This window comes from Heptranchias perlo, chromosome 7 (assembly GCF_035084215.1).
Source record: "Heptranchias perlo isolate sHepPer1 chromosome 7, sHepPer1.hap1, whole genome shotgun sequence".
NCBI lineage: Eukaryota > Metazoa > Chordata > Chondrichthyes > Hexanchiformes > Hexanchidae > Heptranchias > Heptranchias perlo.
Window position 1 is genome coordinate 52786381 of NC_090331.1, and position 18001 is coordinate 52804381.

The 18001-nt window shown below is 43.2% G+C and overlaps 2 protein-coding genes across 3 annotated transcripts in view; both read left to right on the forward strand.

The window, feature by feature from the left end:
• The window catches only part of LOC137323715 (mitogen-activated protein kinase kinase kinase 20-like), a 151881-nt gene extending 137212 nt beyond the window's left edge, over positions 1-14669 (forward strand). Inside the window, exons 21-22 of the transcript XR_010963433.1 lie at positions 9844-9905; positions 13562-14669. The gene's annotated coding sequence lies outside the window, so the exon portion shown is untranslated. The remainder of the gene's footprint in view (positions 1-9843; positions 9906-13561) is intronic.
• Positions 13714-18001, forward strand: part of cdca7a (cell division cycle associated 7a) — a 30448-nt gene continuing 26160 nt past the window's right edge. Inside the window, exon 1 of one of the 2 annotated variants that reach the window (XM_067987565.1) lies at positions 13714-13803. Coding sequence is in view for 1 of the 2 variants with exons in the window: in XM_067987564.1 (XP_067843665.1) it covers positions 17348-17368 (21 nt within the window). In the remaining variant the exon portion in view is untranslated. Of the gene's footprint in view, positions 13804-17119; positions 17369-18001 lie in introns of those variants that run through there. The other variant, XM_067987564.1, reaches the window with a different exon arrangement.

Sequence of the window (18001 nt, forward strand, 5' to 3'; positions counted from 1 at the left end):
TAAATATTCAGGGTTCAAAATAAGATTTCTAATATAAATTATATAAAATTAAACTTACCTACAAAATTATGTTTTGAGTACCTCTATTAATGTTTTTACTGAGACCTTAGCCCCTTTAAAAAGCCAGTGCTTGAGTTAATATTCTTCCCAATAACAACTGAGCCTGCAAATCCCAGGATGCTGCAGTCTGAGCATATGCAGTGTGGACGATCTCCCCGTATGTATCAGTATGATTCAGTGCAATGACTGGAAGTGTATCTGAACCTCAAGCTATTTGTATTTTTTCCAAATAATTTGAGAACAAGCTAGATCATGAATTTTAGAATGTTTTTGGAGGTGACTATTTTCATATACTTTTTTTCACTTCAGAAAGGGAAGCTGCTGAGAGTGAGACAGGATGTGATTCGAGCATCTTTGCTTTGTTTTTGAATTCTCTTTATAAAGAAAATAATCATTGTTTACATAAAGATTTATTTTGCTCAATGCAAAAGTCAAAATGTTGAGGGATGGGCCAGTTTTGTTGGCGCAAAAAGATTTTATTTTCATATTTTGTAGGTACATTCTCATGGGTGGTTCTGCTTACATGATAAATTCATCCATGGCTGTAAATAACTAAAACCAATACCTGTCCTTGTATTGGGCTATGACTCTTTTCTCTCACTATGAATACAAATCTACGCAGGGATATATATGTATATAATATGTATATATATAATATGTAAATAATATAGTTCAATTGTCAGCTTGACTCAGTTAGTAGCACTCTTGCCTATGAGTCAATTGTAAATTCAAGCCCCACACCAAGACTTAAAGACATAATCTAGGCTAATATTTAGTACTATGGGTGTGCTACACTGTTGGAAGTGTTGTCTTTCAGATGACATTAAAACAAGGCCCTGTCTGCCTGTTCAGGTGGATGTAAAGGATCCAGTGGAACTAATCACAAAGGAGCAGGGAGTTCTCCAAGTGTCCTGGCCAATATTTATCTCAATCAACACCAGAAAAACAGATTAAGTGGTCACTTATTGCTATTTGTGGGACATTGCTGTATACAAATTGGATGCCTCATTCGCCTGTACAGCAACAATGAGTACACTTCAAAAGTAATTCATTGACTGTGAAGCTCTTTAGGACATCCTGAAGGTGTGAAAGTGCAAATTTGTTCTTTCTCCACTTTTTCTTATGCATCTGTGAAGTGCCATGAGACATTTTCTATGTTAAAGGCTCTATATAAACACAAGTTGTTCTTTTTTTCCTCCTTATCTGTGTATCTGTGGTTCTATTTTCCTCTCACTCTCTGTAGCTCTGGTTCTGTGTTTATCAATGTGGCAGAGTGCCTCTATATCCTTTTGCCACTTTCCCTGTGTGTCTTTGCTTTTCTCTCTTGATGTGCCTGTGTTTCTGTTATATAAAATGTAGCCATGATGTCGAGATGCCGGTGATGGACTGGGGTTGACAAATGTAAAGAATCTTACAACACCAGGTTATAGTCCAACAGTTTTATTTGAAAATCACAAGCTTTCAAAGATTATCTCCTTCGTCACCTGACGAAGGAGATAATCTCCAAAAGCTTGTGATTTTCAAATAAAACTGTTGGACTATAACCTGGTGTTGTAAGATTCTTTACATATAAAATGTAGCTGGCAAGCTGTTGGGTGCCAAACGTGCTCCACTGCAGCTTGCTGGTTGTTGGAGGGCAGGAAATCGGTCAGCCCCTATGCTGAGCTGACCAGCAAGTCGGGCCCTGGGGGGATCCCAGAAGGCTGCGCACAAAAGCCGGCAACGGGCCGTAGTATTTTTGTGGGGCCTGGAGGGGCACTGCTTGTCTAGGCCCCACAAAAATAAAGGAGAAAAGGTTTAGAACCCTTTTGTGCAGCGGCCACCAATGGTCCCTTGAAGGATCACTGATTAGGTCGCTCACCACCTGCTACACATGGGTAGAGCTGGCACGGTGCATGCTCCATCTAATTCTACTTCAAAACTGCAATCAGGGGCTTTGGCATTCAAGGAGCATCCAAGGTGCCTCCTTTGATTTTCAACCACTAGCAGCTCATTTTTCAGGTGAGAAATGGGTGGCCAGCAGTTGAAAATCACCCCTCCCATATATTTCTTTGATAGATTGTATGAAATCCCTGCCTTTCAATGGTCTTTGATTTTAATTACACAGCCACATCCTGCCTTTGTCTCAGTGACATTGAACCAGTGTTGATGAGCATACTTTGATTTAAAAACTTTCCAATTTTCCCACCTCACTCCCTCCTCTCTCGGAATAGAACCATTTAGTCCCACTCATTTTAGTTTAAAATGCAACCTGTTTTAATGCATTTAATTTTTGAAAGTAAACACAGCTCCATGGGCTAGATTTTTTGCCTGTTCATAGTTAATGGGCAGAATAGGATAAATTGTTTTGCAATTGGTTTCAATATTTTTGATTATAAATTTCATTACTAGCATTTCCTTGATGTTGACAGCTCTGTCTAAAGGTGTTAACTGACGTTACAGTATAGATCCACAAAGGAGCAGTGGTCTTCCGGTAAAACACCCAAATAGAATTTTTTCATGTGTGAGCCTCCAGAGAGTTTTAGCAAGCTAATTGAATTTACCAGCTACTGCATGCCTGGTCCTCTCCTCATCCAGTATCAATTCCAGCAAGAGCTGCTGGATTGTGATCAGGTGTGGGAATGCAGCCTCCTCCCCCACTCCAATCATTAAGGCTAATTGTTCAACACCACTGCTGCCCTGCCTGATGTGGAGATGCCGGTGATGGACTGGGGTTGACAATTGTAAACAATTTTACAACACCAAGTTATAGTCCAACGATTTTTATTTGAAATCTACAAGCTTTCGGAGGCTTCCTCCTTCCTCAGGTAAATGTGAGGAAACATTTACCTGAGGAAGGAGGAAGCCCTGCCTGAGATTACTTAAAGTCAGCACAAATCAAGAATGAACCTGGGTCTCTTCCACGGCATTCTCCGCGCCGGGGTGGCCCTGAAGAGGGAACACGCGGTGTCTGGCGGTACACTTGAGGCTTTCTGCGACTGGTGGGCATCCCGGACCAATATAATAAAATTATAATTTGACACTTATTTTGGGTTTATTGGTTTTCTGCACATGAACGCACCCTAACCCGCCCTTATAAAAGGGGGGCCTAAAACAAAAAAAAAGAATGAACCTGGGATTTTTCTGGTATGACTCAATACCACAGTATTTATTGCAATGATGTAATATATTTACTTACTGAGACACCAGGTAGGTGGGAGCTGTTTTCTATAGATTTGTTAACAGATCCAAGATAGGGAGCAATAATATGGATGTCCAATGTCCAGTAGCTCTGAGAAGGAGTCACAAACAAAGCCTAAAAGTAAAAGAATATGTAAGTCATGTATAATAAACAGATGAAACCACTATTAAAACATGCCAGTGGGATCTACTGTAGCAATAGTGGCAGTAAAAAGAATTGGCAGATCAAATGAAAAACCGAGTCTGTACTGTAAAATATTTGTACTTCATTGGCTGTGAAGTGCTTTGGGATGTCCTGAGATCGTGAAAGACACTATATAAGTGCAAGTTCTTTGTTTATTTTACATTATCATGGGTGATGTATGCAACAGACTTAGGGACAACATGCAAATACCATATTATACCCTATATCTTATCGATCACCAAGCCTGCTTACTTCCACCTCCACACCATTTCCCACCTCTGCCCTTACCTGACCCCACCAATGCTGAAATCCTAATCCATGCTGTTGCTATCTCCAGATTCTTCTCTAACACTCTGCTTGCCAGCCTCCTGAGCTATACCCTGCATAAACTCCGCTGTCCAAATCCTGTCCTGCAGTAATTTTCGCTTTCCCATCACTTTTGTCCTTGTTGACTTCCATTGGCTCCCTATCCCCCAGTGCAATGAATTTAAAATCCTCGTCCTTGTTTACAAATCTCCAGTCTCGCTCCACCCTTCCTTTGCAACCTCCTTTGCCCAATGGCTTAGCCTATGCCTTTTGTTCCTCCATCTCTTCATGTGAATTCCCTATTATCACCCCACCATTGGTGGCAGAGCCTTTAGCTATCTCGGTTCTATTCTCTGGAATCTCTTCCTAAACCCCACTTTGTTACTTATGTCCCCATCTTTAAAAACCTCCTCAAAACTAACCTTTTTAACTATGCTTTCAGTCAATTCTCTTGCTACATCTCACATCTGTTGCTCCTCTGTGAAGTACGTTGAGATATTCACTGCATTAAAGGCACAACATAAATGCAAGATATCATATTTCCCAAGTACCGTAGAATCTTTTAGATTGGAAATGTGGCTAGACTGTACATTAACAAAATCCTAGAGCACTGTATAGTGCAGTAATATAATACACCCTTTTAAAAAACTGAATTGTAGTATTTAAATAAGTTGAAAAAACCTCATATTTAAAAAGTAGAGCCATTTTCAGACAGCCTGGGTCTTTGCATTTGTGTTTTCTTACACTACTGGACATAATGGGAGTGCTAGCATGCCTAGCATAAAGAAACAGATCCTGCAAGATGCAATTTTACTGCCTTCTCACGCTGTCATTTGTCAATGGGCGCACGTGCAGTAACATATTTTAATTAGCATTTTTGAATGCACACCTGCTGACGCTAATTTCAAGCTTGTTGTAATGAGACGACTGGAGATTCCTCATCTAAACTCCAAAATGACACAAATTACTCACTGAGCCATTGTCAGATAATCTCCATGAAGGGAACAACATGTCCTCCCAGAATCTCTTCAAAATCTAAAGGAAGATCGAAATTCTGTATTGTTTGCTATAGAAATTGTTGGAGAGGAGAGACTTTTTTTTGGATAATATCTAACATGGAGCTTGGTCTGTACCTGACTACAAACATTGTTTCAGAAATATACAACGGGAAATAGAGGACAGTGTTTTGGCACAGGCGCATTGGATCTTAAGTATGCTGCTTTGTGTTGTAGTAGGAGGAAAGTCTCAGAGAGAGCGTTACCCTAGGCTACTCTCATGTGGCTCCTAGTGAGCAGTATAGCATGGCACTGGAATAGGCCTGGAAACAGATCGTGTATGCATTGTCTTGACTAGGGATGGTATGTAGCATAGGGGTTCCACAAAGAATAATAATAATTATCCCTTACAAAAAGGAACATTTTGGAAAACCCCCAAAGCCTTAGAGTTGTGGCACTAAATCATACAGGCCAGGAAGATCCCAGCTTCAATTCTTCAGTGGCTAAGAATGGGAACGATCAGCTAGGGTTCCTCCTCATAGAATATTCTAGAAGAACATAAGAAAAGTCTGCATCGAGGAATGATCATCTGACCAATTGTAGCTCAATCCTAACTTTCCCATTTCAGCATCCAACTGCAGTTTGAATGACCCTAATGTTTTTGTCTCTAACATCCTTTCTGGCAAATTATTCCAAAGTGTTTTTGAATAAAGAGGTTCTTCTTAATAATTTATTTTAAACATGCTTTTTATTGAGCTCTTGTGCATCCCTACCTCCACCATTGGCAGCTGTACCTTCAGTTCCCTAGGAATTCCCTCCCTGAACCTCTGCACTTCCCTCTTCTCATTTAAGACCCTCCCTTAAAACTTATTTCTTTGACCAAGCTTTTGGTCACTCTCTTAATATCTCCTTCTTTGGCTCATCATCCATTTTTTCCCTTTTGCATCTGTGAAGTACCTCTGGATGTTCTATGTTAAAAGCAATATATAAATGCAAGTTGTTGTAAGAATTTATATCCTCTTATCTAACTTTCCTGGCTTACTTTGAAGTAATATTCTGGATTTACCTTAATTGTACATTCAATATTTACATACCTGGATGTAGTCCCCTCTTAACTTTACTACAATCTACTGACTGTAGATTGAGCTTCTCTAATCCTTCCTCTTAGAAAGACTTGCTTTCATATAGTGTCTTTCACGACCTCAGAATGTCCCAAAGTGCTTTACAGCCAATGAAGTACTTTTTGAAGTGTAGCCACTATTGTGTGGGAAACGTGGAAGTCAATTTGCACACAGCAAGTTTCCATAAACAGCAATGTGATGATGACCAGATAATCTGTTTTAGTGGTGTTGGTTACAGGATAAATGTTGGCCAGGACATTCCATTTATACACGAAATCAGTCTTGCTGCTCTTCTTTGTACCCTTTTTGAAGTTCCTGGAAACTATCCACTACCTCCTGCTCAAAAGCTTATGTGTACAGTATATCACACAACTTGTCAAAATCAGGGAACTGCTATTTTAGTATGCACAGTGTCACGAATATTCAAATAAACTATTCATTTTTGTACTATTTATATATTGACATAAGAAATAGGAGCACGAATAAGCCATATATCCCCTCGAGCCTGCTTCGCCATTCAAATAAGATCATGGCTGATCTTTGTCCTCACTTCCACTTTCCTGCCCAACCCCCACATCCCTTGATTCCCCTAGAATCCAAAAATCTATCGATCTCAGCCTTGAACATATTCAACTACTGAGCATCCACAGCCCTCTGGGGTAGAGAATTCCAAAGATTCACAACCCTCTGAATGAAGAAATTCCTCCTCATCTCAGTCTTAAATGGCTGACCCCTTATCCTGAGACTATGCCCCCTAGTTCTAGACTTTCCAGCCAGGGGAAACAATCTCTCAGCATCCACCCTGTCAAGCCCCTTCAGAATCTTGTATGTTTCAATGAGATCACCTCTCATTCTTCTGAACTCCAGAGAGTATAGGCCCATTCTACTCAATCTCTCCTCATGGAACAACCCCCTCATCCCGGGAATCAATCTAGTGAACCTTCGTTGCACCGCCTCTTAAGGCATGTATATCCTTCGTTTGATAAGGAGACCAAAACTGTGCAGAGTAGTCCAGGTGAGGTCTCACCAAAGCCCTGTACAATTGTAGTAAGACTTCCTTACTCTTGTACTCCAACCCCCTTGCAATAAAGGCCAATGGCACATAACTTAAGAGTGTTTCAGTCTGGAACATGCATAATTTGTTTTTCCTCCAACACTTCTTAATCAGATGGATAAGCATCTTACTGTATCTTGACAGAACATATTTTAAGACTCAAAACTATGTACAGCACTATCAAAATACAATAAAGCATTAATGCTGCAGATTGATAAATATAAAAAATCCATTTTAGCACATTGTCTGCCAACTACTCTAGTTCTTTAAAGAAGTCTTACACAATTAACACAAGATAAAAGAACTTGGAGGATGTAGGAGTGACATTGTAAAATTTGAAATGCCTTTCTGAAGTTGGGATAGAGGGATAGGACTGAAATTGACCTGCAAAATTGGAATTGAAAACAACAGAAATACTAGTGTGGTTGAAGAAGATGCCTTTTTATTGCTTCCACAGGCCATCATTTGTTAATGAGAGCGTACCCAGTAACATATTCTGATTAGCATTCAGTTTTAGTGATCAACAATTGTAGTGATTATTTGGTGATAATGATCAATCTGTCCTGCCAAAACTGCAGTCTATAAGTATCTGTGTAGTTACATATGTTTAGAATGATCAGTGGAGTTTGGTTATATTGATCATATTGACCTGTAATCATAGTCTATTGTTTCAGCACAGAAAAGAATTTTGCAGCTTGTTCACAGAAATTCTTTCCCATGCTGAAACAATACATTATGATTAGAGGTACAATACCATAAATCTGTTTGCATTTACAAAGCAAAGATTGGCATATTTTAACGGCTTGGTTTCTCACAGCCTAACTCCTGATACTTTGCCTGTCCCACCACCCACCTGAGCCCTAAAGCTCAGTCTCTTCCCATGCTCATGCATTCCAATGCTCTGTCACTCTCTCCCCATTCATCAACCTGCCTGACTGTGAAGAGAATTCAGAAAAAGATGCTTGGCTATGTGCTGAGAGGAGCATATGTTATTTAATGTTTAGTAACCAACTGCTGTTACATTCACAATACACTGCGCTCACCACCAGTTGTGGAGCAAGCCAGTTAGTGGTAGCATTCCCACCTAATTTCAGGAGGTGCAGAGTTTGAACCCCACTCCAGACAATCCTGGTGAGTGGAGACTATGGGGGTTAAATTGAATAACCCCTGAAAAAGGGCACAGGAATCACGGTCTGCGATTAACTTGCATCCGTTTGTTGCGCTGCAGGCAGCACGTCAAATTCGTGCTGCCTACTGTTTTAAATGATTGCTGCGTGCGGCCAGCGCAACATGCGCTATTGATTGGCTGCGCGCATCAGCAAGGGGCCCAATATTGGGAGTGGCTCGCGCTTCTTAAAGGCAGCCTGCACCTCTTAAAGGGGAGATGCAGGCTGCAAGAAGTGGTGGGAGTTCTTTGTGAAGTGATTAATAATACTTTGAAGAATGGCTGAGCCTGGGAGAGACCATGCACCAAGGTTCTCTGATAATGCACTGGAGGCCTTGGTGCAAGAGGCGGAGAGAAGGAGGAACATCCTGTATCCGTAGTGGGGCAGGAGGCCCTCCAGACATTTGTTCAAGAGGCAGTGGGAGGAAGTAACAGCGGAGGTTAATGTCCTTCTCGACCTGTCTGCAGCCTTTGACATGGTTGACCACACCACCCTCCTCCAACACCTCTCCTCCGTCCGCCAGCTGGGTGGGACTGGTTCCATTCTTATCCAATCGTAGCTAGAGAATCACTGCAATGGCTTCTCTTTCCACTCCCATACCGTTACCTCTGGAGTCCTTGGCCCCCTCCTATTTCTCATTTACATGCTGCCCCTTGGCGACATCATCCAAAAACACAACGTCAGGTTCCGCAAGTACACTGACGACATCCTGCTCTACCTCACCATCAACTCTCTTGACTCCTCCACTGGCTCTGATTTGTCACACTGCTTGTCCGACATCCAGTACTGGATGAGCAAACATTTCTTCCAACTAAATATTGGGAAGACCGAAGTCATCATCTTTCGTCCATTCCCTAGCCACCAACTCCATCCCTCTCCCTGGCCACTGTCTGAGGCTGAACCAGACCGTTCGCAACCTCGACATCCTATTTGACCCTGAGATGAGCTTGCAACCACATATCCGCTCCATCACCAAGACCACCTACTTCCATCTCCATAAATTGCCCCGTCTCCGCTTCTGCCTCAGCTCATCTGCCACTGAAACCGTCATCCATGCCTTTGTTACCTCTAGACTTGACTATTCCAATGCTCTCCTGGCTGGCCTCCCATCTCCCACCCTCCATAAACTTGAGCTTATCCAAAATTCTGCTGCCCGTATCCTAACTCTCAACAAGTCCTGTTTACCCATCACCTCTGCTCGCTGACCTACATTGGCCCCCGGTCCGGGATCGCCTCGAATTTAAAATTCTCATCCTTGTTTTCGAATTCCTCCATGGCCTCGCCCCTCCATATCTCTGTGACCTCCTCCTGTCTTGCAACCCTCTGAGATCTCTGCGCTCCTCCAATTCTTGCCTCTTGCATATCCCCGATTTTAATCGCTCCACTATTGGCAGCCATGCCTTCAGCTGCCTAGGCTTTAAGCTCTGGAATTCCCTCCCTAAACCTCTCCGCCTCTCTACCTCTCTCTCCTCCTTTAAGACACTCCTTAAAACCTACCTCTTTGACCAAGCTCTTGGTCACCTGTCCTAATATCTCCTTATGTGGCTTGGTGTCATTTTTTGTTTGATAATCGCTCCTGTGAAGCACCTTGGGACGTTTTACTACGTCCTATGTTCCTATATTAAAGGCGCTATATAAATGCAAGTTGTTGTTGTGGTTGCAAGGCTTACACCCACAACTCACAGCTCACACACACTGGCAGCTATTCAACCATGACAGCCACATGACCCAAGCATCTTGGAGGACACTCACTGACACATTTCCCTCTTTCTTGCAGGAGAAGGTGGTGCATAACAGGAGGCAGCAACAAAGAGCTGGAGGAGGACAAGTCGCCTACAGGTTTTAACCCCTATGGAGGAGACTGTGCTGATCATGCTGATATTGCTACCTGTATGGATGAGAACAAGGGCTTTAGGGAGGATGGGCTAACTGACCACAGCACCGTGATACAGGAGGCCATTCAAGTGGGGGGAGTAAAAAGAAATGTGGTAGTGGTAGGGGATGGTATAGTCAGGGGGATGGATACTGTTCTCTGCATCCGTGACCGAGAGTTCCAAAGGCTGTGTTGCCTGCCCCGGTGCCAGGGTTAAGGATATCTCCTCGCGGCTGGAAAAGAACTTGGAGCATGATGGAGAGGATCCAGTTGTCATTGTCCACGTAGGAACCAATGACATAGGTAGAACCAGGAATGAGGTTCTGCTGAGGGAGTTTGAGGAGCTAGGGTCTAAATTAATAAGCAGAACCTCTAAGGTAATAATCTCTGGATTACTACCTGAGCCACGTGTAAGTTGGCATAGGGTCAAACAGATCGGAGAGTTAAATGCGTGGCTCAAAGAGTGGTGTGGGAGACGGGTTTCGATTCATGGCGCACTGACACCAGTACTGGGGACAGTGGGAGCTGTTCCATTGGGACGGGCTCCACTTAAACTGGGCTGGGATCAATGTCCTGGCGAATCGAATAACTAGGGCTGTAGATAGGGCTTTAAACTAAAAAAGGGGGTGGGGTAGGGAGGGTTCAGCTGAGGGGAAATTTAGAAATCTAAAGAGAAAAGTCAAGGCATTAGAGCAGTGTAGCAATTCGGGTAAAGATAAGCAGAGTATGACAGGAAGGGACAGAGAGTTTAACAGTAATAGTGCATCAAGGAAAAATGGTAATAAGTTAAAATTAAAGGCGCTTTATCTGAATGCACGAAGCATTCATAACAAGATAGATGAATTAATGGCACAAATAGAGATGAATGGGTTTGATCTAATAGCCATTACAGAGACATGGTTGCAAGGTGACCAAGGCTGGGAACTAAATATTCCAAGGTACATGGCGTTTTGAAAAGACAGACAAAATGGAAAAGGAGGGGGTGTAGCCTTGATAATAAAGGATGACATAAGGATGGTAGTGAGGGAGGATCTTGGCTCGGAAGATCAGGAAGTAGAATCAGTATGGGTGGAGATAAGAAATAACAAGGGGCAGAAAACACTGGTGGGACTAATTTATAGGCCCCTCTAACAGTAGCTATACTGTTGGACAGAGTAATAATCAAGAAGTAATAGGAACTTGTAACAAAGGAAATGCAATAATCGTGGGGGACTTTAATCCTCGTATAGACTGGACAAATCAAATTGGCAAAGGTAGTTTGGAGGATGAGTTCATGGAATGCATTGGAGACAGTTTCCTAGAACAATACCTCGTGGAATCAACCAGGGAACAGGCTAGTTTAGATCTTGTCTTGTGTAATGAGACAGGGTTAATTAGTACTCTCATAGTAAGTGATCCTCTGGGGAAGAATAATCATAATATGATAGAATTTCACATTGAGTTCGAGAGTGACATACTTAAGTCCGAAACTAGAGTCTTAAGCTTAAATAAAGCCAATTACATAGGTATGAGGGGCGAGTTGGCTAAGGTCGATTGGGAAATTAGATTCAAAGTTATGACAGTAGATAAGCAATGGCAAACATTTAAAGAAATATTTCATAATTCTCAATGAACATACATTCCATTGAGAAATGAAGTTAAGGATAGTATTAGATTAAAAGAAGAGGCTTATAATGTTGCCAAAAAGAGTGGTAAGTCTGAGGATTGGGAGAGTTTTAGAAACCAGCAAAGGATGACCAAAAAAATAATAAAGAGGGAGTAAATAGAATATGAGAGTAAACTAGCAAGAAATATAAAAACAGGTTGTAAGAGTTTCTACAAGTATGTAAAAAGGAAGAGAGTAGTGTAAGTAAAAATGGGTCCCTTAAAGGCTGAGACAAATTATAATGGAGAATAAGGAAATGGCAGAGACGTTAAACAAATATTTTTCATCTGTCTTCACAGTAGAAGATACAAAAAGCATACCAGAAATAGTGGGGAACCGTAGAACCATAGAAAAGATACAGCACAGAAGGGGGCCATTCAGCCCATCATGTCCGTGCCGGCTCGAAGAACAACGAGGTGCCCATTCTAATCCCACCTTCCAGCACCCGGTCCGTAGACCTGCTGCTTACAGCACTTTAGGTGCAGGTCCAGGTACTTTTTAAAAGAGTTGAGGGTCCCTGCCTCTACCACCAATTCGGGCAGCGAATTCCATACACACACCACCCTCTGGGTAAAAAAGTTTTTCCTCATGTCCCCTCCAACCCTTCCGCCAATCAGCTTAAATATATGTCCTGTAGTTCTTGAACTCTCCGCTAGGGGAAACAGATACTTCTTGTCTACTCTATCTGGGCCCCTCATAATTTTGTACACCTCAATCAAGTCACCCCTCAGCCTCCTCTGGTCCAAGGAAAACAACCCCAGCTTATCCAATCTCTCCTCATAGCTGCAATTTTCAAGCCCCTGGCAACATTCTTGTAAATCTTCTCTGCACTCTCTCCAGAGCAATTACGTCCTTCCTGTAATGTGGTGACCAGAACAGCGCACAATACTCCAGCTGTGGCCTTACCAGCATTTTATACCGTTCCATCATTACATCCCTGCTTTTGTATTCTATACCTCTGCTAATAACGGAGAGCATTCCGTATGCCTTCTTCACAACCTTATCTACCTGTACTGCCACCTTCAGGGACCTGTGCACATGCACTCCAAGGTCTCTCAATTCCTCTACCCCTCTCAATATATTCCCGTTTACTGCATATTCCCTTTTACTGTTTGCCCTCCCTAAGTGCATTACCTCACACTTCTCCGGGTTGAACTCCATTTGCCACTTTTCCGCCCACTCCACCAACCCATTGATATCTTCTTGGAGTCCACAGCTATCCTCTTCACTATCAACTACACGGCCAGTTTTTGTGTCGTCTGCAAATTTGCCAATCATGCCCCCTACATTCAAGTCCAAATCATTAATATATACCACAAACAGCAAGGGACCCAACACTGAGCCCTGTGGCACACAACTGGAAACAGATTTCCATTCGCAAAGACATCCATCGACTTTTACCCTTTGTTTCCTGTTACTCAGCCAATTTTGGATCCAATTCTCCACATTTCAGCTCCTCAAGAACTGGAACCTTCCCAGTCAGATTAGGAAGAGGAAGAAGACAGTGATGATGAAGCGATACCATCACTCGATCTTACACTCGCAGCCACCAGCTTAGAGGCTGACACTGTGCGTACATTAGACGCTAGGAAAGTGGAGGGATCTGCACGTGGTGAGCCATTGGGCACAAGTGCACAGGTGCCAGGGCGGGGGCAAAGGAGGGCTAGTTCCGTTGCAGAGGATTCAGAAGAGGCTCAGGCTGCAGATGAAGGCTGATGGGTGTACACAACCAAATGCTCGGTGCACTAGAAAGCCTGTACACAATGTCAAGGAAACTTTTTTTTCCCCTGTTATTTCTCTGCTCTCCTCTCCCTAACTACCTGCACCAGGATTAGGCAGGCAAGGGCCGTAGTTGTTGTTTTTTTTGTGTTTTAGGCCCCCCTTTTATAAGAAGGGGAGGTTAGGATGTGTTTTATGTGCAGCAAATTAATAAAACCAAACTAAGTGTCAAATAATAATTTTATTATATCGATCCAGGATGCACTCCAGCCCCTGTGGTGCCCACCGGTCGTGGAAAGCCTCAAGCGTACCGGCAGACACCGCGTGCTCCCTCTCCAGGACCAGCCGGGCGCGGAGATTGCCGCGGAAGACAGGCAGACAGTCGGAGCGACCGCCCCCATGGGCCGCATCTAACCTGGACCTGTGGATAGCCACCTTGGACAGCCCCAGGAGCAGGCCCACGAGGACATCGCCCGACTTGCCCACCCCCTCCTCACCAGGTGAATGTCAACGAAACTTAGCACAGGGCTTAAAGCCCATCCTTTTTCACATGGAACGGGTGGTCACCTCAATCAGCATACCTGTGGTGTTAATTTTATCCATCTGATTTATATCAATTAGTGTTAATTGTAGTCAGGTGGTGTGTATCAATTGGGGACTTTATTGTATCCATTTATAAGAGAGCTGCTCTAGGATGTGGTGTGGGTGTAATGTGGAGCTCTGTGAATAAAGGTATTGAAGCAATTGAAGACTAGGCTCGAGTAGTCTATCCTTTGCTACCTGGCTATCCAATCACAATTTATAACCTGTGGAACCCACCATGATGCAACATCTGATGACTGATGTCACAGCTTCCTTTGCAGCACTGCTGCCATCATGGCTCTGGGTACCACTGTTGAAAGGTGCTTCCAGGGTGTCAAAGCAGTCTGGCAATCTATTCTCCAACAGATCAGGATTGCTGAGGCACACTCTGGGAGAGTGGTAGTGGCTCCATGGAAGAGGAACTTGCTGTTCTCACTCAGGGTGACAGCATTTCTGCTCCCACCTCTGCCAGTGCCCTTGCTATTGCCTGACAGGCAGCCGGCCCAGATTGCTGCAGCGCAGGCTGAAATTATGCAGTCTGACGCTGGGCCCTCTAGGCCCAGAGCTGTTCGAGGTCGTCCTCCAAGGCCATCTGTGCTTTCCTCAATTGAAGGTCAGCAGCCTTCCACCACCCATGCTCCAGTTGCTGGGGAAGAACCTTGTAGGAGCATTAGGAAAGGTAAAGGCACACAAAAGACAGACACTAGGATATGCACAAGGGTGAATAGTCTCATTTTGTTTGCATTATTTTGTGAATTAATTTATAAATGTGGATTTGAATTTGCATTTGGTGGTGGTTTTTATTTCTGTGGTGAGCTGAGGGAGGAACCAATGTGTAATCATAAAGAGGATGTTGGTAATGAGAGGGGAAAAGTAAGGTGTGTGGGACAGTTGGTGAATGGGGAGGTGTACTTGAGGTTACTGGCATTGCTGATTAATAATCTGATCATGTAGAGCTTTGGCAGAAAGGGCCTGTAGATGTTGTAGCCTCCCTCCTTTCCTTCTCCTCCTCCTCTTGCACTTGCTCCTCCTCCCTCTTTTAGCAGCTTGTCCTGCTCTGTGTGGGCTCTCTTCATTCTCCCAGTCATGTTCAATTCCCAAAGAAAGCCCTATCAGGCCACCCATGTCTTGAAGCAACTTTTTTCAGCACAATAGTTTAATTGATACTAGAAGTACTGCAAGACCAGCCAGACCACTCCCTTTAGAGTATGTACTTAAAGTATAGGAAATCTCCAAAAATGTGTTCAATTGCATCAGCAACTAGAAGAAATAATCCACCAATTAACCCTTTAAATGCCATTTAAAATTGTATTCAGCTATCTGTGGTTAAGACAGGGTGTTGGTTGGAGTGTGAAATTCCAAAATAGCAGTGGTGTTGCACAATGATTTGCATCACAATCTCCCTACTCTGCACGCTGCCGGCGGTTGTTAGGTGTGTGCCAAACCCCTTTACCAAGATGGCTTCCTGCGCACTTCCCATCAGAAGTGTGCATACGCCCCATTTTGAGGCTTAGTTGTCCGCGTAGCTCCTTTTATAAAAAAAAAAATGGGTGCCATGTGGCCCAATGTAACCCTGTTAAGACACGGTAGGCTTCAGTGATACTGATTGCATAGTAGCAGTGACATCCCTGCATTAATACGACCATAATATAATTAAATTTGATGTGATCGGGCATAAAACAATACCACAAAGTCAATACTCATCCACTCAGCACTTTTGGCTGAAGATGGTTGCAAACGCTTCAGCCTTGTCTTTTGCACTCACGTGCTGGGCTCTGCCATCATTGAGGATGGGGATTTTCATGGAGCCTCCTCCTCCAGTTAGTTGTTATAATCCCCAGACATATACCCCCAGATCTCTCTGTTCCTGTACCCCTTTTAGAAATGTGCTGTTGACCGGAGGTCACCGGTTACAGTTACTGGCTTAGTACACAGGAGAGAGAGGAGTCCATTCTCTCTTAACTCTCAATTCACTTTATTCACGCCAATAGATCATATACATATAGCTTATACGTCTGGTTAGATATAGGCATGCAGTTTACACCAGGTTATACAGTCTTATACTCAAACTAGGATCTAAACGCACACCCACTAGGTTCTCTGACACTCCGAGTGGTCACAGAATATAAAGGATAATACCCAAAAAGGAGAGCTGACGCTGGCCAGGCGTTCCGTTCTCTCTCTCTCTCGACGTCGTCTCTACGTCCCTGACGTAGGTTCTTCCACTTCTGCGATGGTTGGTGTCCGGAGTCTTCGCTCTGCCTTCACGCTTCATATCCTTCATTCTTATTCCGAATATTATCTCTTCAGGCTGTGCTGTCTCTCTATTTCGTTGGTTTATGCTTTCTCGCTTTTGCCTGGGTCTTCTCCTCATTGGCTCTGTCCCAAGAACTTAGGTAGCATTATCTCATTACTCCTTTCCTAAATAATGACTTGTGTCTTATCACATTTCCTTTGTTTTTCACAAAACTTGGTTAATTAAAACCGGTTCAAGGCAGCTGAGGCCAGTAACTGAACCCAGGTTACTTTAGTTCAAAAGTCGTTCCTGCCTCTGTGTATCAGCAGCCGATGTCTCAGGTTACCGCAGCCCCTAGCCAACAGTGCCCTCTAGTTTATATTGCCTCTTCTCATTCTTCCTACTAAAATGTATCACCTTGCATTTTTCTGTGTTAAATTTCATGTGCCATGTGTCCCCTATGCCACCAGCCTGTCTCTATCCTCTTGAAGTCTATCGCTATCCTCCTCACTGTTTCCTACCCTTGCAATGTCATCTGCAAATTTTGAAATTGTGTCCTGCACACCCAAGTCCAAGTCATTAATATATATCAAGAAAAGCAGTGGTCCCAGCATTGACGCCTGGGGAACACCACTGTACGCCTCCCTCTAGTCCGAAAAACAACCATTAGCCACTACCCTGTTTCCTGTCCCTTAGCCAATTCTGTATCCATGTTGCTACTGCCCCCTTTATTCCATGGGCCACAATCTTGATGATAAGCCTATCATGCAGCACTCAATAAAAATAATTTATTTTGCAGCCACGTCAAGTTGAATATTTGTTTGGTGGGATGGGTTTTTGAATTGAATCCAAATGGGATAAGTTTTTAAAATTAATTCCACCAGCCGAAAAGGCGGCGTTGTCACTCTGTCCTTATTAGTGCATAATAACTATTCAGTAAATGAGAAATAAAAGAATGAATGAAACTCCTTGTGTGTGATGAAGTTTTGCACACTGCGGAATGCATGCTCTCCACATGTAATGCTACAGGGCACTTGGCTCATTCGACTGCAGCGGCTCCTCACGCTATCTCCACCTGGCAGGATCCGGCAGCGCGCGAAACTCGGACGTGGCTCCGCCTCCAGATTGGGTGCATTCGTAGCCGGCGCGCCACTTAGTCACTTCACTGCAATCCTCAAGCACAGAAGTTGCTGTTCTTTGAAATAATTTTCTGGAAAGTAAATAAAATGAGGAAATTACGCGCTAAGGTAAGCTTGCACGTTGCATTCATCCGTTTCTGCAGTGGGCTAAGAGAAAAAGAGAACTTCCGCTGCAGTGTGCTTTTACTGCAATTGAATTAGTTTGAAAAACGTAAAGTACTTTAGTGTTTAAGCTGTTATACTTGGTTATTCATGTTTTAATTGAACTTTCGAGGTACTATGATTCGTTTTATTTATCTAAAAGATTTAATGTTTTTAAAAAAGTGCCAAAAAATCATCAGTAGCTGACTTCAGTTACTTTAGTTAGTTACACTTTGTAGCTCAATATGAAGCCGGAAGCTGTAACTTTTAAATAAATATATTAATATATAATATTTAAAAGTCGCGTTTTAGTTTGAAATCTCTGCTTTGAGCTTTGGACTCGGGTTTTAAACTGAGCGTCCAGTCACGTGATCCGATTTGACGCGGGAAAAGCCCGAGATGATTGACAGGAGCCGGGGCGCGCGGCTGAGTGGGGACAATGAGGGGGCGCGATCCCGGGAACCAGGTGGTGCTGTGACTGGCCGTGCAAAACACACAACTAAAGTCACATTTTATGGAGTTGGCTTGAATAGGTCAGCCTTGTTAGCGATTCTAAGGTTACCATGTAAAGTCAGGTTATATATGAGCTGTTTAAATGGC